At 42.2% G+C, this 20336-nt stretch overlaps 1 protein-coding gene across 1 annotated transcript in view; it reads left to right on the forward strand.

The window, feature by feature from the left end:
• USP19 (ubiquitin specific peptidase 19) overlaps positions 1-13860 on the forward strand; it is a 176648-nt gene extending 162788 nt beyond the window's left edge. Inside the window, exon 26 of the mRNA XM_073591813.1 lies at positions 13055-13860. Within this exon, the coding sequence (XP_073447914.1) occupies positions 13055-13192 (138 nt within the window). The 3' untranslated portion in view covers positions 13193-13860. The remainder of the gene's footprint in view (positions 1-13054) is intronic.
• The last annotated feature ends 6476 nt before the right edge of the window (positions 13861-20336 follow it).

Consider the following 20336-nt stretch of genomic DNA (forward strand, 5'->3'; position numbering starts at 1 on the left):
ATATATATATATATATATATATATATATATATAATGTATGTATGTATGATGCACACACGCAATCTGACACTTCCAGTGTAGGGGGGCACGCATGCATGCTGCCGGTGGCTCGCTTCCACTGTGTCTACACACAGAGGAACCCAATTGGCGCCGGCAAGATACTCAATGTCTTCTGGTACCAGCCGAGTTGGGCAGATCACAGTTCTGTGTTTTGAATGTAAAGAAGGCAGATCGCCTTTCTGACAGAAGGGGAAGGAATGGGATGAAATTTGTGTCTCTTCCCCTAGTAAAAGCACCTCACACAGTACACTACAACACCTGGATAGGCGCACAGTTAACCCTTTGATCGCCCCTGATGTTAACCCCTTCCTCGCCTACAGTACAGTGACGGTGCATAATATTTTTTTTTTTTTTTTTTTTTAGCACTGATAACTGTATTGGTGTCATGGGTTCCCGCAAAGTGTCAGAATGTCCGCAGAAATACCGCAGTCCCACTATAAGTAGCTGATCGCTGCCATTTACAGGTTAAAAAAAAAAGTTTTTTAGATGTTTTAACTTTTGCGCAAACCAACCAATATACGCTTACTGGGATTTTATTTTTTTTATACCAAAAACATGTAGCAGAATACACATTGGCCCAAATTCATGAATTGCATTTCCGCTATAAGTCGCTGATCGCCGCCATTACTAGTAAAAATAAAGATATCTGATAGTTTGTAGATGCTATAAATTTTGTGCAAACCAATAAATATACGCTTGTTGGTATTTTTTATTATATTTTTGTAAATATGTAACCATACATATTGGCCTAAATTTATGAAGAAATCCCCCCCCCCCCCTTTTTTTTTTATAAATCTTTTTTATTATTGGACAGGTTTTATAGCATAAAGTAAAAAATATTGGGTGTTTGTTTTCAACATTTTTTGGTCTTTTTTTGTTTATAGTGCAAAAAATAAACTGATGATTAAATGCCACCAAAAGAAAGCGCTATTTGTGGGGGGAAAAAAAGGCATACATTTTCTTTATGATACAGCGTCGCACAACGGCGCAATTGTCCGTTAAAATAACACAGTGCCATATCGCAAAAAATGGCCTGGTCAGGGAGAGGGGTAAATCTTCCGGAGGTCAAGTGGTTAATCTTATGTAATTATTTTTTTTTTTTTTTCACACCTTTCATCAAAAAATTTTGGGCCATGTTTTGGTGTATTGGTGCTGTAGCTCAGAACCTTCACCTGAACTGATTTTGGACCGTACTGAAAGGATTTACAAGACTCCGAGTTTGTAAAGAAAACAGGCGAGGGGGTTTCCTTTAACTGAAATTCATCCATATTCTAAACGGTTTATAAAATAAGCCAGACTTTGATCTTCTCTCATTCCTTTTCTTTAAGTACTTGGATTTGCCGTCCAGTAATCCAGCTAAATCCCCAATAAATGCGCCGATGAACATTTGGAAGAAAAATAGACTGCAGTTAATTTGTTTTCCGTGGAAGCTATTAGTTACATTTTTTATGTGCTCACATATTTAGCACTTTAGCAAAAAAAGAAGAAAAAAAAAAAATGTTTTTCTACATAATTTTTATGTTTGGCTTGAATAAAGCCCTCTGCCCCCTGGAGTGCCTAGACACCAGTCACGGGAAACTGAATGTTTTCAGTATCTGTCAATTTTCTGTTAATCCGAGAGGGAAGAATCCATGCCAACTGCCTGACCGCTACTGTGATCCAATGGCTTCTTTTTATTTTATTTTTTCTGAGTTGGCCAAAAAAGAGCATGCAAGTGAAGAGTTCTAAATTAACCCCAGATTTCACCCCCCCCCCCCCTCATGACCAGGCCACTTTTTGCAATACAGCACTATTACTACGCCATTTTAACTGACAATTGCGCGGTCATGCAACGCTGTACACAAATACAATTTTTGTCCTTTTTTTCCCAGAAATGGTTCTTTTGGTGGTTATTTGTTTGATCACCACTGCATTTTTTTTTTGTTTTTTTTTTTTTTTTTGTTTCGTTTTTTGTTTTTTTGCACTATAAACCCAAACAGACCATTTTGAAGAAAACTTTTTTTTTTTACTACTTTCTGCTATAAAACATATCTGGAAAAAAAAAATTCTCCATCAATTTAGGCCAATATGTATTCTGCTACATGTTTTTGGTAAAAAAAAAAAAAAAAATCTGTTTGAGCATTCTGCATTTTTTGGACATAATTTCAGGCGTTTGTTTTGAGCATATATCGGGTGTTAGCGGGCACAATGCATTCCTAGGAAAAATTAATTACATTATCATAAATGAATCACATGATTATTTATTATGTTAATTTGTGCATAGTTACACACATTTGTGCGTACCGACGCAAAATACTGATCGGGAGCGCAGATTTTTCTTTCTTTTCTTTTTTTTTTTTTCTACAGAATACACGCTTGTTTACGTGGCCATCTGTACAGGCACATTGTAAACACTGGGCTGCATTCTAGAGCAGTAAAAAAAAATGCTGTACTGAGCTTTTTCTAGCCGCAGTGTGCAAGAGGCCTAATACCACATCTTTACTTGTGTGATTGCTGCTGGTCCCTGGTATTTACTTGTACGAGGGGGTGCTAATGAAGATAAGTATTGAGCCTTACCCAGAAAAAATTGAGCTAGGAAAGCTGTAACTGCCACACTATTCTACATATTCCCCCCAGAAAGTCAGTGCACTTGCGACATCTGTCCTGCAGCCTCTTAAGTCCTTTGCAAATAAAATTCTTCCGACTGCTGGGGTAACCACTCATTTGCAGCATTAGTTGCCTCCGGAACACTCCCAAGTCGTTGTCCCTTTTTAGGTGTTTTTTGAGATTGGGGAACAGATGATAGTCGGAAGGACTAGGGTGAATAGGGTGGATGGGGGCATCACTTGAAAGCCTAAGGAGGTTGGTTTTGCCATTGTTCCACCTGCAGTGTGTGACGAGGCGTCGTCATGCAATAGGATGACACCTTTTGGAGAGGTTTCCTCAACGTTTTTCCTTGATATTTTGCCTCAACTTCGTCAATAAAGCACAGTCATATTTTGCATTGATGGTTGAACCCTTTTGGAGGTAGTCCACCAGCAGAACTCCCTCCTTATCCCAAAAAACTGTTGCCATTTGCTTCTACACAGACCTTTGCACATGGCACTTCTTTAGCCTGGGGGAACTACTGTGCCTCCATTCCTTAGACCAGTGGTTCTCAACCCTGTCCTCAAGTACCCCCAAACAGGGCATGTTTTGGGAATTTCTCTTAGATAAAATAGCTGTCCAAAATACCAAGCCATTGACTCTGATTTAAAGCACCTGTGCGAGATGAAGGAAAACCTGCAAACATGGCCTGTTGGGGGTACTTGAGGACAGGTTTGAGAACCACTGCCTTAGACTGTTCCTTTGTCTCCGGGTCATACCAGTAGATCCATGTCTCATCACCAGTTACCAGTTTGTCCAGGAAATCTGACTAATTTTCTTGCAAAATGTTCCAAAACAGCCACCGATGTCTCCACACGTTTCCTCTTTTGTTTGGTTGTCAAAAGTTTTGGGATCCACTTTACTTCCAAGTCGTTGTGGATAATGGCACCAACTCTCATGATATTTCCAAATATGTAGCAATACTTTCGGCTGATATTCGAAGGTCCTCCATGATCATGTCATGGATGGCTTTCCCGTTTTCAGGCACAGAGACAGAAACAGGCCCTTCCACTGGGTTTCTCACTTTGGAAATCGCCAGTTTTAAAATTGACAACCCAACGTTTAACTGTTGCATATGGGGAGGCCGCTGGCTGTCACCCAAAGTTTGTGACATTTGATCATGGATCTGCTTCGCACCTTTCCCTTGGAGAAACAGGAACTTTATTATGGTCCTATGCTTTTCCACATTGAATTTTTCTGTAGCTGCTGCCATGTTCACTTTGGGCCTGTAAAAGAAAGAGAAGTTAAAATCATAGGTAGTTGATTTTTGCATCGTTGAATATAGACAAATTGGCCAGTACACCATACAATTTAAAGCTTCCTAGCTCATTTTTTTAGGGGTAAGGCTCAGTACTTATCAGCACCTCCTCATGTTCTCTTACACAGTCACACCCAGACTGGTTGGCTCACTGTTAAAGTGGAACTAAACCCTCCCATTGCTTTCAGCCAAGGAAGCTGCCATCTTGGCCTCTGTTTAATCTTCAACTGCCATGATGCTGCCCATGCGATCAGTTATGACACCAGCCATTGGATGGTTTTGTTGAGAGCACAACCAATGTGACAGCATTCCCGGTAATCATTTTTTTTTTTTTTAAACTGTTAAATCGATGGGTTTACTTCCACTTTGGACCCCTTTCACAGTGGGGCATTGCGGGAGTTAGAGGTAAAGCGGCGCTTTACCACTGTTATAGCCACGCTTTTCGGCCACTTGCAGGGCACTTTTAACCCCTGCTAGCGGCTGAAGAAAGGGTTAATAGCGCCCGTGTTGCGGCGCTGCTGAAGCGTTTTTCAGGCGGTTCGACAGCACTGCCCATTCATTTCAATGGACAGGGGCGTTTTGGAAACCCCATGGGTTGTTATGCGATCCAAAAGAAAACAACCATACCACCATCAGGGGGAAGCAGAGGAAAGTCAACGTGTTTCGCACAAAACGCGTTGACTCCTTTTTCCTCCATGGGGTTTGTTTGCTATTTTGATATATCAGTAAAGATGGTCAGCTTTTGTCAAGAGTACAGCTGTCCAGATATTTTCTTGCTTACATCCCAGAGACTGTGTTCAGAATGAAGCAAAGACGGGGGAGATAGGACAGCCTTTGTTGGGATATACAACCAGATACTGTGCTTGACACTTATTATTCTGGGAAGGGAGAGATAAAAAAGTAAATAACAAGACAAACCGCTGTCTCTTAAAGATAAAGCTGTGCTACTGTAACCTTCTAAAGTGGAGATTCAGATTATCACAGATGCTTATTACTCTTTCTTTTTAAGGAATATGGCACACACATCTAGCTGTTGCATTGGGTGCGCAACCTGTGGGCCCTCCAGCTGTTGCAGGAACTACAAGTCCCATCATGCCTCTGCCTTTTGGGAGTCATGCTTGTAACTGTCAGCAGCTAGCAATGCCTCATGGGACTTGTAGTTCCGCAACAGCTGGATAGCCACAGTTTGAGCACCCATGTGTTAAAGTAACCCTTAGTTCCCCCTCTCCCCCCCCCCCCCTGCCCATTTCCCCCTCTCCCCCCCCCCCTGCCCATTTCCCCCTCTCCCCCCCCCTGCCCATTTCCCCCTCTCACCCCCCCCTGCCCATTTCCCCCTCTCACCCCCCCCTGCCCATTTCCCCCTCTCACCCCCCCCTGCCCATTTCCCCCTCTCACCCCCCCCCCTGCCCATTTCCCCCTCTCACCCCCCCCCCTGCCCATTTCCCCCTCTCACCCCCCCCCCTGCCCATTTCCCCCTCTCACCCCCCCCTGCCCATTTCCCCCTCTCACCCCCCCCCCTGCCCATTTCCCCCTCTCACCCCCCCCCCCTGCCCATTTCCCCCTCTCACACCCACACCCCCCCCATTTCCCCCTCTCACACCCCCCCCCCCCCATTTCCCCCTCTCACCCCCCCATTACTCCTTTTAACTCTACATGAAATCACAAAATAGCTGCCTCCTGTGTAACCAGGTGACGCGGAGTTCTTATTCACGTTGTTCTTGAACAGAACCTTTTAGAAGGTTATCGGATTTATGTCGTGCGTAACGATCCAGCATTGTTTTTAAATGACATTTGCAATAATCTTGTTAATCCCCCACGGGCATTAAGAACTGTGCAATAATAGTTTGTGTATTTTTTTTTTTTTTTTGTACTTCTTAAAGAGCTCTGTTTTTAAGGTCGGCCTAAACCCTCCCCCATAACTTTAATATTAAATGTCAGATATTTATATTTTGGAGATATTTTTATGAAATGACTATTAAAAAAAACACGGCTGTGTAATGTTAAACGTTTTTTTGTTTGGAATGTGTCTAAACTTAATAAAATTGTTGCAAATTCTCATGGTTTTTTGGAGCAGTATTTTCATGTATACCTGTTTTTAGAACCAATGGGATAAATATTGTAAGATCATGCATTGGTAAATGTACCTGTGGCTTTTTTTTTTTTTTTTGGAGATTGTAAGCTGGTCCCTGGAATGGATCACTGGAACCCCCAGGTGTGTGCCTGTCCCCCGCTCTCCAGGAACGCCCCCAAATTTGGGATATTTTCAGAATCCAAAGATAGCCATTCTCTTGCCTGCCTCCTAACCTATTAGATGGCAGTGAAACTTCAGTCACATATATACACTCACCGGCCACTTTATTAGTGCCGGGTTGGACCCCCTTTTGCCTTCATTCTTCGTGGCATAGATTCACCAAGGTGTTGGAAACATTTTTTTTCAGAGATTTTGGTCCATAGTGACATAACATCACGCAGTTGCTGCAGATTTGCCGGCTGCACATCCATCATGCCAAAGGTGCTCTATTGGATGAGATGTGGTGAGTGTGGAGGTCATTGGAGTACAGGGACCTCATTGTCCAGTGGTGAGATGATTGGAGCTTTGTGACATGGTGTATTATCCTGCTGGAAGGAGCCATCAGAAGATGGGGACACTGTAGTCATAAAGGGATGGACATGGTCAGCAGCAATACTTAGGTAGGTTGTGGTGTATAAATGATGCTCAATTGGTATTAAGGGGCCCAAAGTGTGCCCAGAAAATATCCCCCCCACCATTACACCACCACCACCAGCCTGAACCGGTGATACAGGGCAGTATGGATCCATGCTTTCATGTTGTTTGCACCAAATTCTGACCCCACCATCTGAATGTCGCAGCTGAAATCCAGACTCATCAGACCAGGCAACGTTTTTCCAATCTTCTATTGTCCAATTTTGGTGATCCTGTGTGAAATGTAGCCTCAGTTTCCTGTTCTTAGCTGACAGAAGTGGCACCCGGCGTGGTCTTCTGCTGCTGTAGCCTATTTGCTTCAAGGTTGGATGTGTTGTGCATTCAGAGATGGTATTCTGCATACCTTGGGTGTAACAAGAGGTTATTTAAGTTACTGTTTCCTTTCTATCATCTGGAACCAGTCTGCCCATTCTCCTCTGACCTCTGACATCAACCAGGCATTTTCCTCCACACAACCTCCGCTCACTGGATATTTTCTCTTTTTCGGACCATTCTCTGTAAACCCGAGAGATGGTTGTGTGTGAAAATCCCAGAAATACTCAGACCAGCCCGTCTGGCACCAACAACCATGCCATGTTCAAAGTCACTTAAATCCCTTTTCTTCCCCATTCTGTTACTCAGTTTGTGTGTATGTGTGTGTATGTATGTATGTATGTATGTATGTAGATGTGTGTGTGTGTATATATATATATATATATATATATATACATATATGTGTGTGTGTATATGTGTGTGTGTGTGTGTGTGTGTGTGTGTGTGTGTATATGTATATATATATATATATATTTATTTTTAATTATATACTAACATTCTTGATGGTATGAAAGTTTCCTTTTGGAACACTCTGTTATTGTTTTTATGGGGTATAACATACCATGGTAATTATAAGATATTTTGATGTATTAAAAAAAATGTGACTGGTTTACATTGCTGTTGGTAATGAAATTTTGTTATAATTTGTAATTTACGCAGATTATTTTGATCATTTGTTATACCTTTCTGTACCAGTTTATTTTAGAAGTGTACTTTCGTTGTGTTTTTTTTTTTTTTTGTTTTTGTTTTTGTTTTTTCGTTTTTTGTTTTTGTTTTTTAAAATAAGAAGCCAACAGTTTGTGCTGCGCTTTACAAAATAAAGGGTGTTACAATACAAATCATGACAGCAAGGATTAGAATCGCAAAAGGAAGGACAGGTGATACAGGAGGTAATCGCTATTTGAGGGTGGATTGATGGAGAAAGTAAAAGTTCAGTAGAGGGGGGATGGGCTTCCCTGAAGAGATGAGTTTTCGAGGATCACCTACAGGTATACAGAAAAGGATATAGCCGAACAGACTGGGGTAGAGCATTCCTGAGTATGTGAGAGGCTTTAGAGAAGTCCTGGAGGCGAACATGGAAGGAGGTGACGAGGAAGATAGAGATCAAGGAGGTCTTGGAAGAGGACAATTTGGTTGGTTTTTGAGAAGTTGGTTGATGTAGCTGGGGGCAGAGTTGTGGGCGGCATTAAATACTTGTATTTTCAGTATGAAGAGGTTCTCCATGCTCTGTGAGAGGTAGAGAGAGGCCACTGACGCTGCTGCATAAATTATTCCTGGCCGTTCAGGAAATTAACAATTTATGGGGAGAAACATTTATAAAAAGCAAAACACAAGATTTAATGGGAATGTAAGATATAAATATGGTTTTAAAGTGTCATTTCTGTCTGCTGCTTCCTTCCTCTATCAGCATGAATCACTTCTGACAAGTTTTCCTGACACAGAGAAAAATGGTGACAGGGGAGGGATTTCCAGCTGATTGACAGCTTCAGCTCTGTTCCTGTGTTTCCTCCAATCAGCTCTCAGAGCTCCCCTCACTGAGCTCTGCAGAGTGTAACTTCAGCTCTCCACCCCCTTTTTTTCTGAACTCTTGACAAGCTTTACAAATTCACCACTTTGAACGGATATAGAGAAGACTGCTGATAAACAGGTACAACTTACGTAGAAGGAATTGTTTCCGCTGTGCATCACCTGATGCCAGTATCTTCACTGGGTACATGTAAAGCAGGGGTCTCAAACTGGTGGCCCTCCATCTGTTGCAGAACTACAAATCCCATCATGCCTCTTCCTGAGGGAGTCATGTTTGCAACGGTTCAGCCTTGCAAATGCCTCATGGGACTTGTAGTTTTGCAACAGCTGGAGGGCGGCCAGTTTGAGACCCCTGATGTAAAGGGTTTACAGCCACTTTTAAAGAAAGGTCACCTTCAGTCAAATCCTGCATGGCAGAATATCATCTGGTCCAGAAATGAAGGCAGCCGAAGCAATATAGAAACTCAAAATTTGTTGTAAAAGTTGAGTTTGACCAAGCCCTGGTCCCGCCTTCCTAGGCTTCTTATTGGTCAGTAAGTCTTCCTAACCCATAAAAGGGCTAATGGAGAGGCAGGAATGGTAGCGAGCCCCACTTTTACAGAAAGAGCTGAGATGTGCCTATAACTTCAGCTGTCTTTGTCTGGATCTACCAGTCATTTTGGTCTTTTTTTAGGGTTCTCATCGAATTTAGCCTCTTCTAATGGATCTTGTTTTATATTTCGGTTCAATTGCCCAGGTTTTGTGACTGCTTTACATGAGCTGCTTATGTTAAAGGGAAAGTAAAGTAGTAATGGAGAAAAGTTGAAACTATGCCATACACCTACGTAGTTCTCGGCATTAAAACTCCTCATTCAATTAGCAGACCTTGATGGGATCCCAAGTTGCTTAGCTGATTGGTCAAAACGGCTACTGCTAATTTTGTTTTTTTGTTCTTTTTATTCATGATTAGCGCAGTTTGAGCTTAAGAACTTTGATGTGAAGAATATTAATCTAGTATTACAACTCAACTTTCATGTTAGAGACGGTGACCTGATCCTTCCAGTGACATTTGGGGGGGGGGGGGACACGGTTATCTCAAATCTCACCGGAAAATGTTCCTGCAATGTACAATTCTCTTGATTCCTGATTGAAAAAGGTTTGTAGACTCGAAACTTAGCATGTCTCTATGGTTACACTGCTTTTGATGTATCAATGGACTCGATTAAAGCCCACCAAGGGGGCAAAATACATCAGAGGAAGACAGCCTGTGGAACATGTCTATCCATGTGTTCTCTAAGTTTTGGAAGCATATTATGGACTTATGGAGCCAACTTGATATGATTCGTTCCTACTGCTCTTGTTGTACCAAAGTCTGATGTAGGGTCTCTGTACCAATCTCTGTATTTTACTGCATGTCCCTGGTTCCCAACCTGTGGCCTGAGGGCCTCATGCAGCCCTTTGGTGTACGATGTGCGGCCCTTGGACCTCCAGCAGCCTGAAGTGAGAACATTGATTAGGGTCATAGCATTGATCTCTACTGAACATGCTCCCAGTTTCATGTGGTCTTCTACAGCATATCCCCTGGCAACAATGTAGCATGTCCACACTCTCTGGCCCTCACTACCTCCTGACAATCCCCTGAAGCATTACATATTTTATGTACGGTCCTTTTGGTGATGTCAGGGGCCACAATTGTGGCCACCTTTTTGTCTCATAAGTTGACAACCACTGGTGTACGTGCTCAGAGAGTGCTGAGCGGGGCAGGAGGCAAATATTGGAAAAAGTGTGTGATCGTTCCAGATGTGACATAAAATAAAAGTAACAACATGTGAAAGAAATGCTAATGGCAACGAGTACATATGTGTATGTCATCGCACCTGGACACAAAGGAAAGTTGTATGGTGGTAATGGAAATTTCTTGTGCAGCTTCGTATCATGTTGCTACCTTGGGGAAAACCGGACTTGGTAGTTTTCAGCTAAAAGATTACTGAACAGAAAGTCACAAGTGTGTTTGGAAAAGATCAATTCTCTTTCGTTTTATATTTGTTACATTATTTAAACCTGCACCCTCGCACCTCTGGCCAAATGCAGTACTGCACACCCCATTAGCTTGAATTCTGCTTGTTTTGTGAGACAACACTCGCAAACAGAGTCAGGATTTTTTAATAAAAGTTGCTCGTCTTTCAAAACTCTCATTAACCGCTTTACTCGTTAACCAAGGTTCCACTGTATGGGGTGCTTTTTTTTTTGTTTTGTTTTGTTTTTTCTTTTATTTCATTTTTTTAAGAATCATACTTGCCTAGGTGGATGCAGCATTGGTCCCCCGGCGCCTCTAACACTGAGAATCAAGCGATCAAACACCGCAGATTACTCGGTTCTCAGAGCTACCTGAGCAGAGAGCTGGTGACTGTCAGTCCCTCGCTCTTACTGGAGCGCTGGGCTGTGGAGGGAGCGGCCAGCTCAGGCTCTTAAGCTGGCCATACACTATACGAAATAACGGGCAAAAATCGGTCATTTAGACAGTTCGTTTTTCGGCCAGTTAACGGGCACAAAATCGATAATTGTTGGGACGTTTTTGAGCCAAAAAAACGAAGGACAAGTTTGGAAATTTTCTGCCAAAAAATTGATTCCTTTATGTCCAGTGAACGATTTATCGGTCATTACATGATGGCGCTATCGTTCGCTCTCACGGCCGAATGTTCGTTTTTACAAAATGGGTTCGTATAGCGTATGGCCAGCATTAGCAGCTCGCTGAGCCGTATGCTGGTCCAGGCATGTGGGAGGATCCAGACTTCATTGGTCCTGACCGGCTCCTTGACCGGCTCTGTGACGTCAACCGACAGTGGGTTTTAGCCCGCTGTCTGCTAAAAAAAAAAAAAGGTCACAGGAGTGCAGAAAAAACTGAGTCTTGCATCAAGTGTAGATATAAAAATGCCAAATATTTCATTTTACCTTGATATCATGTGCAAAAGTGGAATTATAAATAATATATACACACCATATATACTCAAGGATAAGCTGACCTGAATATAAGCCAAAAAACTGGGAAAACTTATTGACGAGTAGTATAAGCCTAGGGTGAGAAATGCGCAGCTACTGTAAGTGGAAAAGAGGGTCAACAATGCCCATTTGCAGCCTCACTGCCCATTTGCAGCCATAGGTCCCCCGAACTTCAAACTCGATAGTTGAGGGTTCCTAGATGCCCCCTAGCTGCAGCCAAAATTTGGGGTCTCTGGACCCAAAGGGTCCCGAAATGACATTGCTGCAGATGGACACAGTTGACAACTTTGGGGCCCCGTATCTCGCTGGGGTTCCTAGCACCAAGTGGCCCTAAGATACGGGGCCACAAAGTTGGTTCGGAAAATGTCGAGCACTTTTCTGCTGCAGAGAATGACATTTTCCGAACCGATTTTGGGACTCCGTATCTCGGGGCCACTTGGTGCTAGGAACCCCAGCTTTGGATATGTTTTGGTGCTAGCTCCACTGGGTTTGCACACCAAATTTGGGGTTCCTAGCACCAAGTGGCGAGATATGGGGCCCCAAAGTCAGTTCAGAAAATGTCATTCTCTGCTGCAGAAAAGTGCTTGACTCGAGTATAAGCCGAGGGGAGCATTTTGAGCATTATATATACCAAATAAAGTTCATCAAAAAAATACAGTGTAAATCTCAAAATGTGTTAATTACATTGTCCCACAGTACATGTATCTAACATCAGAACAATAAATCTTGCCAATGTGGTCAAAAAAGCACCCAGTGTCATCCACCCTGTAGGAAGCCAACCAGGTACTCGCTAAAAACTAAACTATCTGGACAGCATACAGTTATCCATTGTGATCGAGCCCGATCTGCTTTCAAATCTGGAATAGCTCTCCTTTTCTCACACACTCTCTCCTCCATCTCCAGCTCGAACAGAAACCATAAAAGACACTGAGAGATGTGTGCCTGACACGAGGATCATACGCTTATTACATGTATAGCAAACGCCAGCTCCAGCCGCAACCTCAGGCTGCGAGTGGGACGTGCTGGTGCGAGATGTCACTCAGTGGCTCTGCCCTACGCGTTTTGATGTAATGTCATCGGGAGCGGCATGAGACTTGCGGCAACGCACACTCTTTTATATAGACCATTAGCCTAGCACACCCCGCTCGTAGCCTGAGTTCATGGCTGGAGCTGGCGTTTACTGTACATGTAATAAGCGTGTGATCCTTATGTTTTCTATATGTATTTATTGTTTTTTTGGGGGGTTTTTTTGTCACCTTTTATATATTTATATACGAGAGACTTTATAATTTGCCCTTTTGCAATGGATCGAGGAGAAACTGTATAATTTTGGTATTTTTTTATACCTACACTTATTGATGCATGATTCTAATTTATGAGATAAATTTTTTGCACTTTATTTGATGAATTTTTGTACACACTTATTTATAAGTATTAAGGTCCAATTGGCGCAGTTGCTCAATTGTATATTTTGTATCCAGAGGAATTTGCTGCAATAATTGCTGATATATTTAGTTTGTATCTGTGGTGCAAGACTTTTAATTTCTATTTTTTTCTGCTTGTTTTAGGGAGTCAACACCATGACTTATGGGCCCAACTTAAACTCTGAGGAAACCTCCCAAGTGACTGCGGAAGCCGTTTCAGACCTTTATCCGCACTCGGCAGAGCCTGCGCCATCCTACAGCAACATGGAAGATGTTGATTAGCAGACATTTGGGAAGAGCGTGGTTTTTTTTTATTTTTTTTTGTTTTTGTTTTTTTTTTTTTTCCCCACCCCTGTGTGTTTGTAACATTGAACTATGTGCTGACAGTGGTTGTATATAGCTGCTAAAATTAATTTGTTCAATATTTTATGTTTTTTTTTTTTTTTCCTTTTTAATGGGGAGATGTTATGGCTCCTTTTTTGGCGTCGCCATAAGCTAACTCCCACAGGTTTATTGTCTTGAACCCACACGGCATCCAAAGAACGACATGGTTCTCTGCACCGCTGTTGGGGTTTACCGCACCCATGCACCTTTCTTGTATTATGATTTTGGACATTCCCCCCTCCCTTCCTAGTTATTTGCAGTATGTACAGGTTTCCCCTGATGAGTGTGGATGACCGCTCATCACACAGTTTTCTGTAGCAAATCCTTGACGCTAAAACTGCACTCGCCGTACCCACAGTGTATTGAAGTGTATTATCAAAGATTCTATCTATACATCTGAATGCGGGGGGAGCTCCTTGAGGACGACGGAAAAACCACTGCGCCCAGATCGAGGAGATTGTAAACGTGTGCTATTCAGAATGTACCTGACAAATAAATTCATTAAAATTTATGTACATATACATTTTGTTGCTTTTAAAGAGCATAAATAATCACTGGTTATGTAAGATTGTGTTTATATTTGTTTGCATGCTTATCTTGTATGGTTTCTTGCAGAAGCATGTGTGTTCACTTTGCAGCAGTGATTTAGCAGCTTAGCTTAACCACTTCCATACCGGGCCTATTCTGGCACTCCTCTCCTACATGTAAAAATCCTAATTTTTTTTGCTAGAAAATTACTCAGAACCCCCAAATGTTTTTTTATATATATATATAATATATATAATCATTTTTTTTTTTTTTTTTTTTTTTTTTTTTTTTTTTTTTTTTTTAGCAGACACCCTAGGCAATAAAATGTCGGTCATTGCAACTTTTTATCTTGCACGGTATTTGCGCAAAAAAAAAATTTCAGCCGTGGTTTTTTTGGGGAAAAAAAAAGTTTCATGATTTAAAAAAATAACAAAACAGTAAAGTTAGCCCAATTTTTTTTATATATTGTGAAAGATGATGTTACGCCGAGTAAATAGATATGTCACGCTTTAAAATTGCACACACTCATGGAATGACGCCAAACTTCAGTACTTAAAAAATCTCAATAGGCGACGTTTTAAATTTTTTTACAGGTTTTGTATTTAGAGTTACAGGGGAGGTCTAGTGCTAGAATTGTTGCTTGCGCTCTAACGCACGCAGCAATACCTCATACGAGTGGTTTGAACGGTGTTTACATATGTGGGCGGGACTAACGTGTGCGTTCGCTTCTGAGCTACCGGGGACAGGGGTGTTTTTAAATTTTTTTTCATATTTTACTTTATTTTTTTTTATTTTTACTTTTTTTACAATTTTTTTTTCACTTTTATTCCTATTACAAGGAATGTAAACATCCCTTGTAATAGGATTAATTTGTGACAGGTCCTCCTTTATGGAGAGATTCGGGGTTGATAAGACCCCACAGCTCTCCTCCAGGCTGGAAAGCGTGAGATTGAGAAAAAAAAAATCCATGATCTCATGCTCACCAGCCTCGATCGCGGCTTTGTCTACATCCGCGGCCCGGACGTGACGTCATTACGTCGCGTCTGGGCCTCCGACGGTCATAGCGATGACCGGTGACCATCTGGTCACCAGAAGTCTCTATGCTCATTATCTGGCGCCGTCCGATTCTTTCTCCGGGTCCCCGATGGCACAGGAGAGCCCGGAGAAGCGGCTGGAGGGGGGGGGATGTCCCCTCCCGTGGGGGGGGATGTCCCCTCCCGTCACCTTTAAGAACAATCAAGCAGCGGAACTGCCACTATGATCATTCTTATGGTGCACAAAATCGCTGGTTGAAAACAAGGATATCTGAATGATGCCTGTAGCTGCAGGCATCATTCAGATATTCCCACTTAAAGTCCGGGACGTCATATGACGTCCTTGGGCAGGAAGTGGTTAAAGTGCCTCCCTAGAAGACTGCTGTGATGAAGGGGCTCACTTGCTGCTGGGAGTGTGAACCAGGCTGCTGAGTCACTGCTGGCAGGGGGGAGCGGAGATGCAGAGTCACTGCTGAGAGGGTGGAACTTGGCTACTAAGGCAAGGCCATACACGGTGGCAATCATTCCTGCAACCACAGGTTGTAGGAAAGGAATTTTCCTAATTCCCCCACCAACATAGTGTTGATGCCAGAATTCCTTCTGCCAATCCATTGTCTTCTCCTGGTGGTGGGGGGGAAGCCATCCCTGCCGGGACAAGACAGTGATTAATGCTAGTGGCTATACCAGCCGCTAGCGATAATCGCAAGTAGAATCTGGCAGGCTGGTTGTACCCAGGTTGATCAAGCATCTTGATACATTCAGCCCAATTATACATGGTTTGAATCTCGGCCCAAACTGTCTATGGCCGGCCTAAGTCACTAATAGGTGGGAGGTGCTGAGTTGCTTATGAAGAAGGAGCGAAGATGTTGACTCGCTACAGAAAGTGGGAGCGGGGGAAACTGAGCTTCTGTTACTGCTAAAAGGGGGCAGCAGGGGGGACGTGGAGCTGAAAAAAAGAACTTGGACTACATCAATGTTCATTCTGTGAATTTGAGGATGAATTGTTCCACACTGCCTGCAGCTCCAAAGAGCAAAGGGGACTTGTTTTAAAGCTCATTTATTGCTTATTAAATGCAGGTTAATAGTTGATGTTACTGTCAATGACCTGGCCTTAGCTTTGCTTTAAAGGATAAGTTCACCTTTCATAACATGTTACTCGTTACTCTGATATTCAGGGTGTAACGTGTTATGAATGGACCCCGCTCCCCCGCTTTGACAGCTAGTGGAGAATTTTATCCCCCTGCTAGCTGTCGCAATTTAAAAAAAAACGCGGCCATGCGGGGCTCCCCCTGGCTGGCTGCGTCACTTATTTACAGTGTTCTGTGAATCGAAAACTACAGGTCCCAACGGACTTTAGTGCCTGTCAGCTTTTCGTTCTCAGTGAATGATCGCGGTGCTGTGAGCGCCGTGGTAGTCAATTTCATTCTTCCTTTCGGAAAGTATCGGCTTGCTCGTTTGAGGTACGTGCAAGCAGATACACTGACGGATCTTCAGGAGACCTGCATAGCATCAGAGACGCCGGCTCCCCCCAATAAAAAAACAATAAATGCACATTTTTTTACCTGCATAAAAAAAAGTGCATTTTTTTTTTTTTTTTTTTTTGGCAAAAGGTGAACTCATCCTTTAAAGCTGAACGGAAGGCTTAAAAACAAAATATATAACTGTATAAGCCTATTTTTAGTATTTGTTTCCTGTATTCCCCAACAGGAGGACTTGGACTAGTGGTGGAAAGCGCAGCACTTACTAAGGACTCTGTCGCATACTGTCAGTTTTTTATAGGCCCCCCATAAATTGGCTGAAATTTGTGCCATGGGTGGCCCAGCAAGCACATCATTTTCCACCCAGCTTGGTCGATTTTTAATAATTTTCCACCAAGTTCATTTTGATTTTTTTTAAATGGGCTTTTGTCAAGTCGAGTGGAAAATTATCAGTCAAACACTGACTGCATCCTGTCAGTTGCAATCATTGTTCTGCAGCCCCCTTGCATTCAGGTGGCCATGGGTGCTGCAAGCTGCATGAGTACAATATCAAGCCATCTATGGCCACCTTAAGGAAAGAGGCATATAAGTGTTTGATGTTCTTCACTGTCCAGTCAGCAAGCTGCGGGGTGGGTCACAGACTAGCTGTGTTGCTTAAATGTATAAAAGAAAGGCGAGATCGGATTGGCTGAATAAAATTTAAGTTTTGCAGGACAAGATAATTTACATGAAGTCATTTCATCCATGTAGCTGTTTCCCCGTGTTCTGCCTGTGAACATTTTTTTTTTCTCTCTCCATTGAAGAACACAGAAATTCAGAAACAGTTGGGTTATATTGCCATCTTTCAGAGGGTTAGCAAACAAAAAAGTTGACATCCCCTGTATGACCCTTTCCTTTACGCAGCATGCTTCAGTTTTTGCTGGTGTCTTAGGAGTTTAGACATCCTTCCTTCAGCTATGCTAAACAACATTCTATCAATGTTTATGTTCTAGCCTTCTTGGCTAGAACTTGGTGACTTCATCAAAGATTTCTTGCTATACCACTTATTGAGCTAGTTTCTTTATAGCAGCCGACTGGATCTGTGTTCTCTCAGTATTCACTTTGGAGGATATGCCCAGGCCCTAGTGGACTGGACTCTGCGTTGTGGTGCTTACGGACGTTTGTGTACTGTTTTTGCCGCAGAGCATTTACGCGGCCCAGAGTTGTGGTACAGCCCCAGGTGGGCTGTTTGTGCACCTATCTCATCTGGCAGTTTGCCTACCTAGCATTTGGATATTCCATATACCACGTACCTACAGGCTAAATCCTTGTGTCTGGCATATCTAGCTGCCCTTCACTTGGTTTCTTGCTACTGTACATAGCTGTGCCTCTCCCTGGATCTCCCTTGGATCCACACACCATGGAACCCTTCGTTCCCTGTTCTAATGGGGATTTGCCTTCTGGAGTTATTCCTCCTATGGATTTACACTCCCAACAGGAGAGTTCTGTATTCTCAGATAATGCTAAACCCTTCATGGTTCTTTGGTACCCCTTACTATTTATCTCCTCCTGAGTTATCCGATGACTTGGTCAGCCAGAACCAACGCTACTGATCCTTTCCCTAACGGGAACCTTTCCTTTTGGAGGAAACTGCTATTTCTCAAAGTGGTGGTCATTAAAGAGGGTCAACTGCTGCAAACTTCAACCAGATGGGGCCTCACAGGGTCTATGTGTTGGTAACTATCAGTTGCTTACAGGCTAGGCTGTCCAGCTCAAATCCTCATTGAACATGTCTACACCTTGTGTGCCAGTGGAAGCTTCCTTAATGATCAGGTGGAGTTTCTCCTCCTTCCCTATTTGGTGTTGTATTTGGAGGATTACAGTTCTCCTTGTCAAAAGAAGTTTATTGAGTATACAATATTATAAAGATACATAAAGTAAGTTTACAAGGATCTATAAAGTAAGCTCATTGTTTTACAGTAGGGTTTATATAGGTAAATATCATGAAATTTCAAATATTAGACATTGGGTTCACGTAAACCTAAATTAAAGATATATATCATTTCCTTAGTTACTTTTGTAGGTATTTAAATGATTTATACCTACTATACATATTGTTTACAGGTAGAGTGTATATAGGTCAAATAAATTCTGATAATGAGCTTTAATCGTAAGGTGGAGAAAAGGAAAGAGAAAGAAGAAAAAGGGTAGAAAGGCAGAGGTATGGTCCACAAGGTTGTCCTGCTCGTCGGTTTATTATTCTTTTTAGTTCTCTTTGAAGCCTTAGACTGGGTATCTCTGTAAGTCATTTAATCTGTTACCATGGCAACAGGACAGAGTCATTGAAATTTGACAGGAACTGTTGTTTTATCCAAGGATGCCAAAGTTTTTCAAATTTTGGAATTTGATTTTGATCGATGGCTACCATCTTAGCATGGGACATTGTATTATTCATTCTGTGAATTGTTTCTGCTAGTACCAATGTAGGAGATTTCCAGAGGATTACAGTTCTAACAGTCTCCTCTTTCGTTGTCTCTTGGTCTTCCTTGATATCTGGGAGCCTGGACTTGGGACTAGACATCTAGATGGGTTTTTTTTTTTTTTGGACCAAGAAATCTTAGTTTGAGGTGGTCTTTCCCCATACCTGGGGATTGAGTCTAATTACCCATAGCAGCAGATCCACGTTACATAGTTAATCTGGTTGAAAAAGACAAATCCATCCAGTTCAACCAACAGTAAAAAAAAAAAACACACAAACAGAAAACCTCCATATACACTACCCAATACCCACTGTTAATCCAGAGGAAGGCAAAAAAAATAAAAAAATAAAGCACAATCCAGTTTGTTCCAGTGGGAGGACATAAATTCCTTCCTGATCCTCCAAGAGGCTATCTGATCTTCCCTGGATCAACTTAATCTGTAAATATTAGTATCCAGATATATTTTGTGCATTTAGGAAAGCATTCAGGCCTTTCTTAAAACAATCTAGTGGGCTTGCCAGAACTAGCTCTTAAGGGAATTTCCTACTGCGCAAGTCGCGCGGCGCTTTGTCAATGGCCGGCTGTCTTCTGGTACCAAATCACAGTGGGATTCTGTAAAGGAATTTTTTGCTAGAAAAAAAAATAAATTAAGCAATAGCTAGCATGGATTCATAACAGACGATAATTGTCAGAACATTCCTGAATTTTTTTTTATGAGGAGGTAAGTAAATCCTTGGACACAGGGGTGGCTGTGGATGTAATATAATTGTATTTTGCAAAAGCTAATGTGTAAGGTAAAGTCTACAAGCTTGAAAAATTCAGTTTGTAAAAGGACATAAAACTGGCTAAAAGACCAAATTCAGAGAGTAGTGGTTAATAATTCACTCTGAATGGTCTAAGGTTATCAGTGGTGTACTCCAAGGTTCAGTGTTGGGACCCTTACGTTTTAAAATATTTATCAAAGATTTAGGGTCTGGGATTAAAAGTACACTTTCAGTGTTTGCCGATAACACCAAGCTATGCAGTGGAATAACGTCCTTACCAGATGTCTCCAACTTACAAGCTGACCTCAATGCTCTGTCTAATTGGGCAACTGTGTGGCAAATGAGGTTTTTTGATAATTGTAAACTTATGAACTTGGGGGCCAAGAATATGCATGCATCATACATACTAGGAGGAGTACAACTGGGGGAATCAATGGTGGAGAAGGATCTGGGTGTTCTGGTAGATCATAAACTTAATAGCATGCAGAAGACAGCAGGGGGGCTCGCCGCACAAAAGAATATGACATCCTGCGCCATGGATCGGAAGTACACTATGTACTTCTTAAAAAGGTACTATAGAAGAGAATTTTTTTTTTTTTTTTTATCCAGAAACGAGGGGTGGAGAGGTGGTCTTTCGTTTAAGACCACCTCTCAAAAGTGGGTGGAACTCCGCTTTAATCTCCTCTTCACAAGAGAGAATAAATTCAGTTCCTCATAGCTGAGTTCCTCCATGCCTTTTATCAGTTTGGTTGCTCTTCTCTGCACTTTCTCCAGTTTCC

Source organism: Aquarana catesbeiana, linkage group LG07 (assembly GCF_042186555.1).
Source record: "Aquarana catesbeiana isolate 2022-GZ linkage group LG07, ASM4218655v1, whole genome shotgun sequence".
In the NCBI taxonomy this organism is placed as follows: Eukaryota; Metazoa; Chordata; class Amphibia; order Anura; family Ranidae; genus Aquarana; species Aquarana catesbeiana.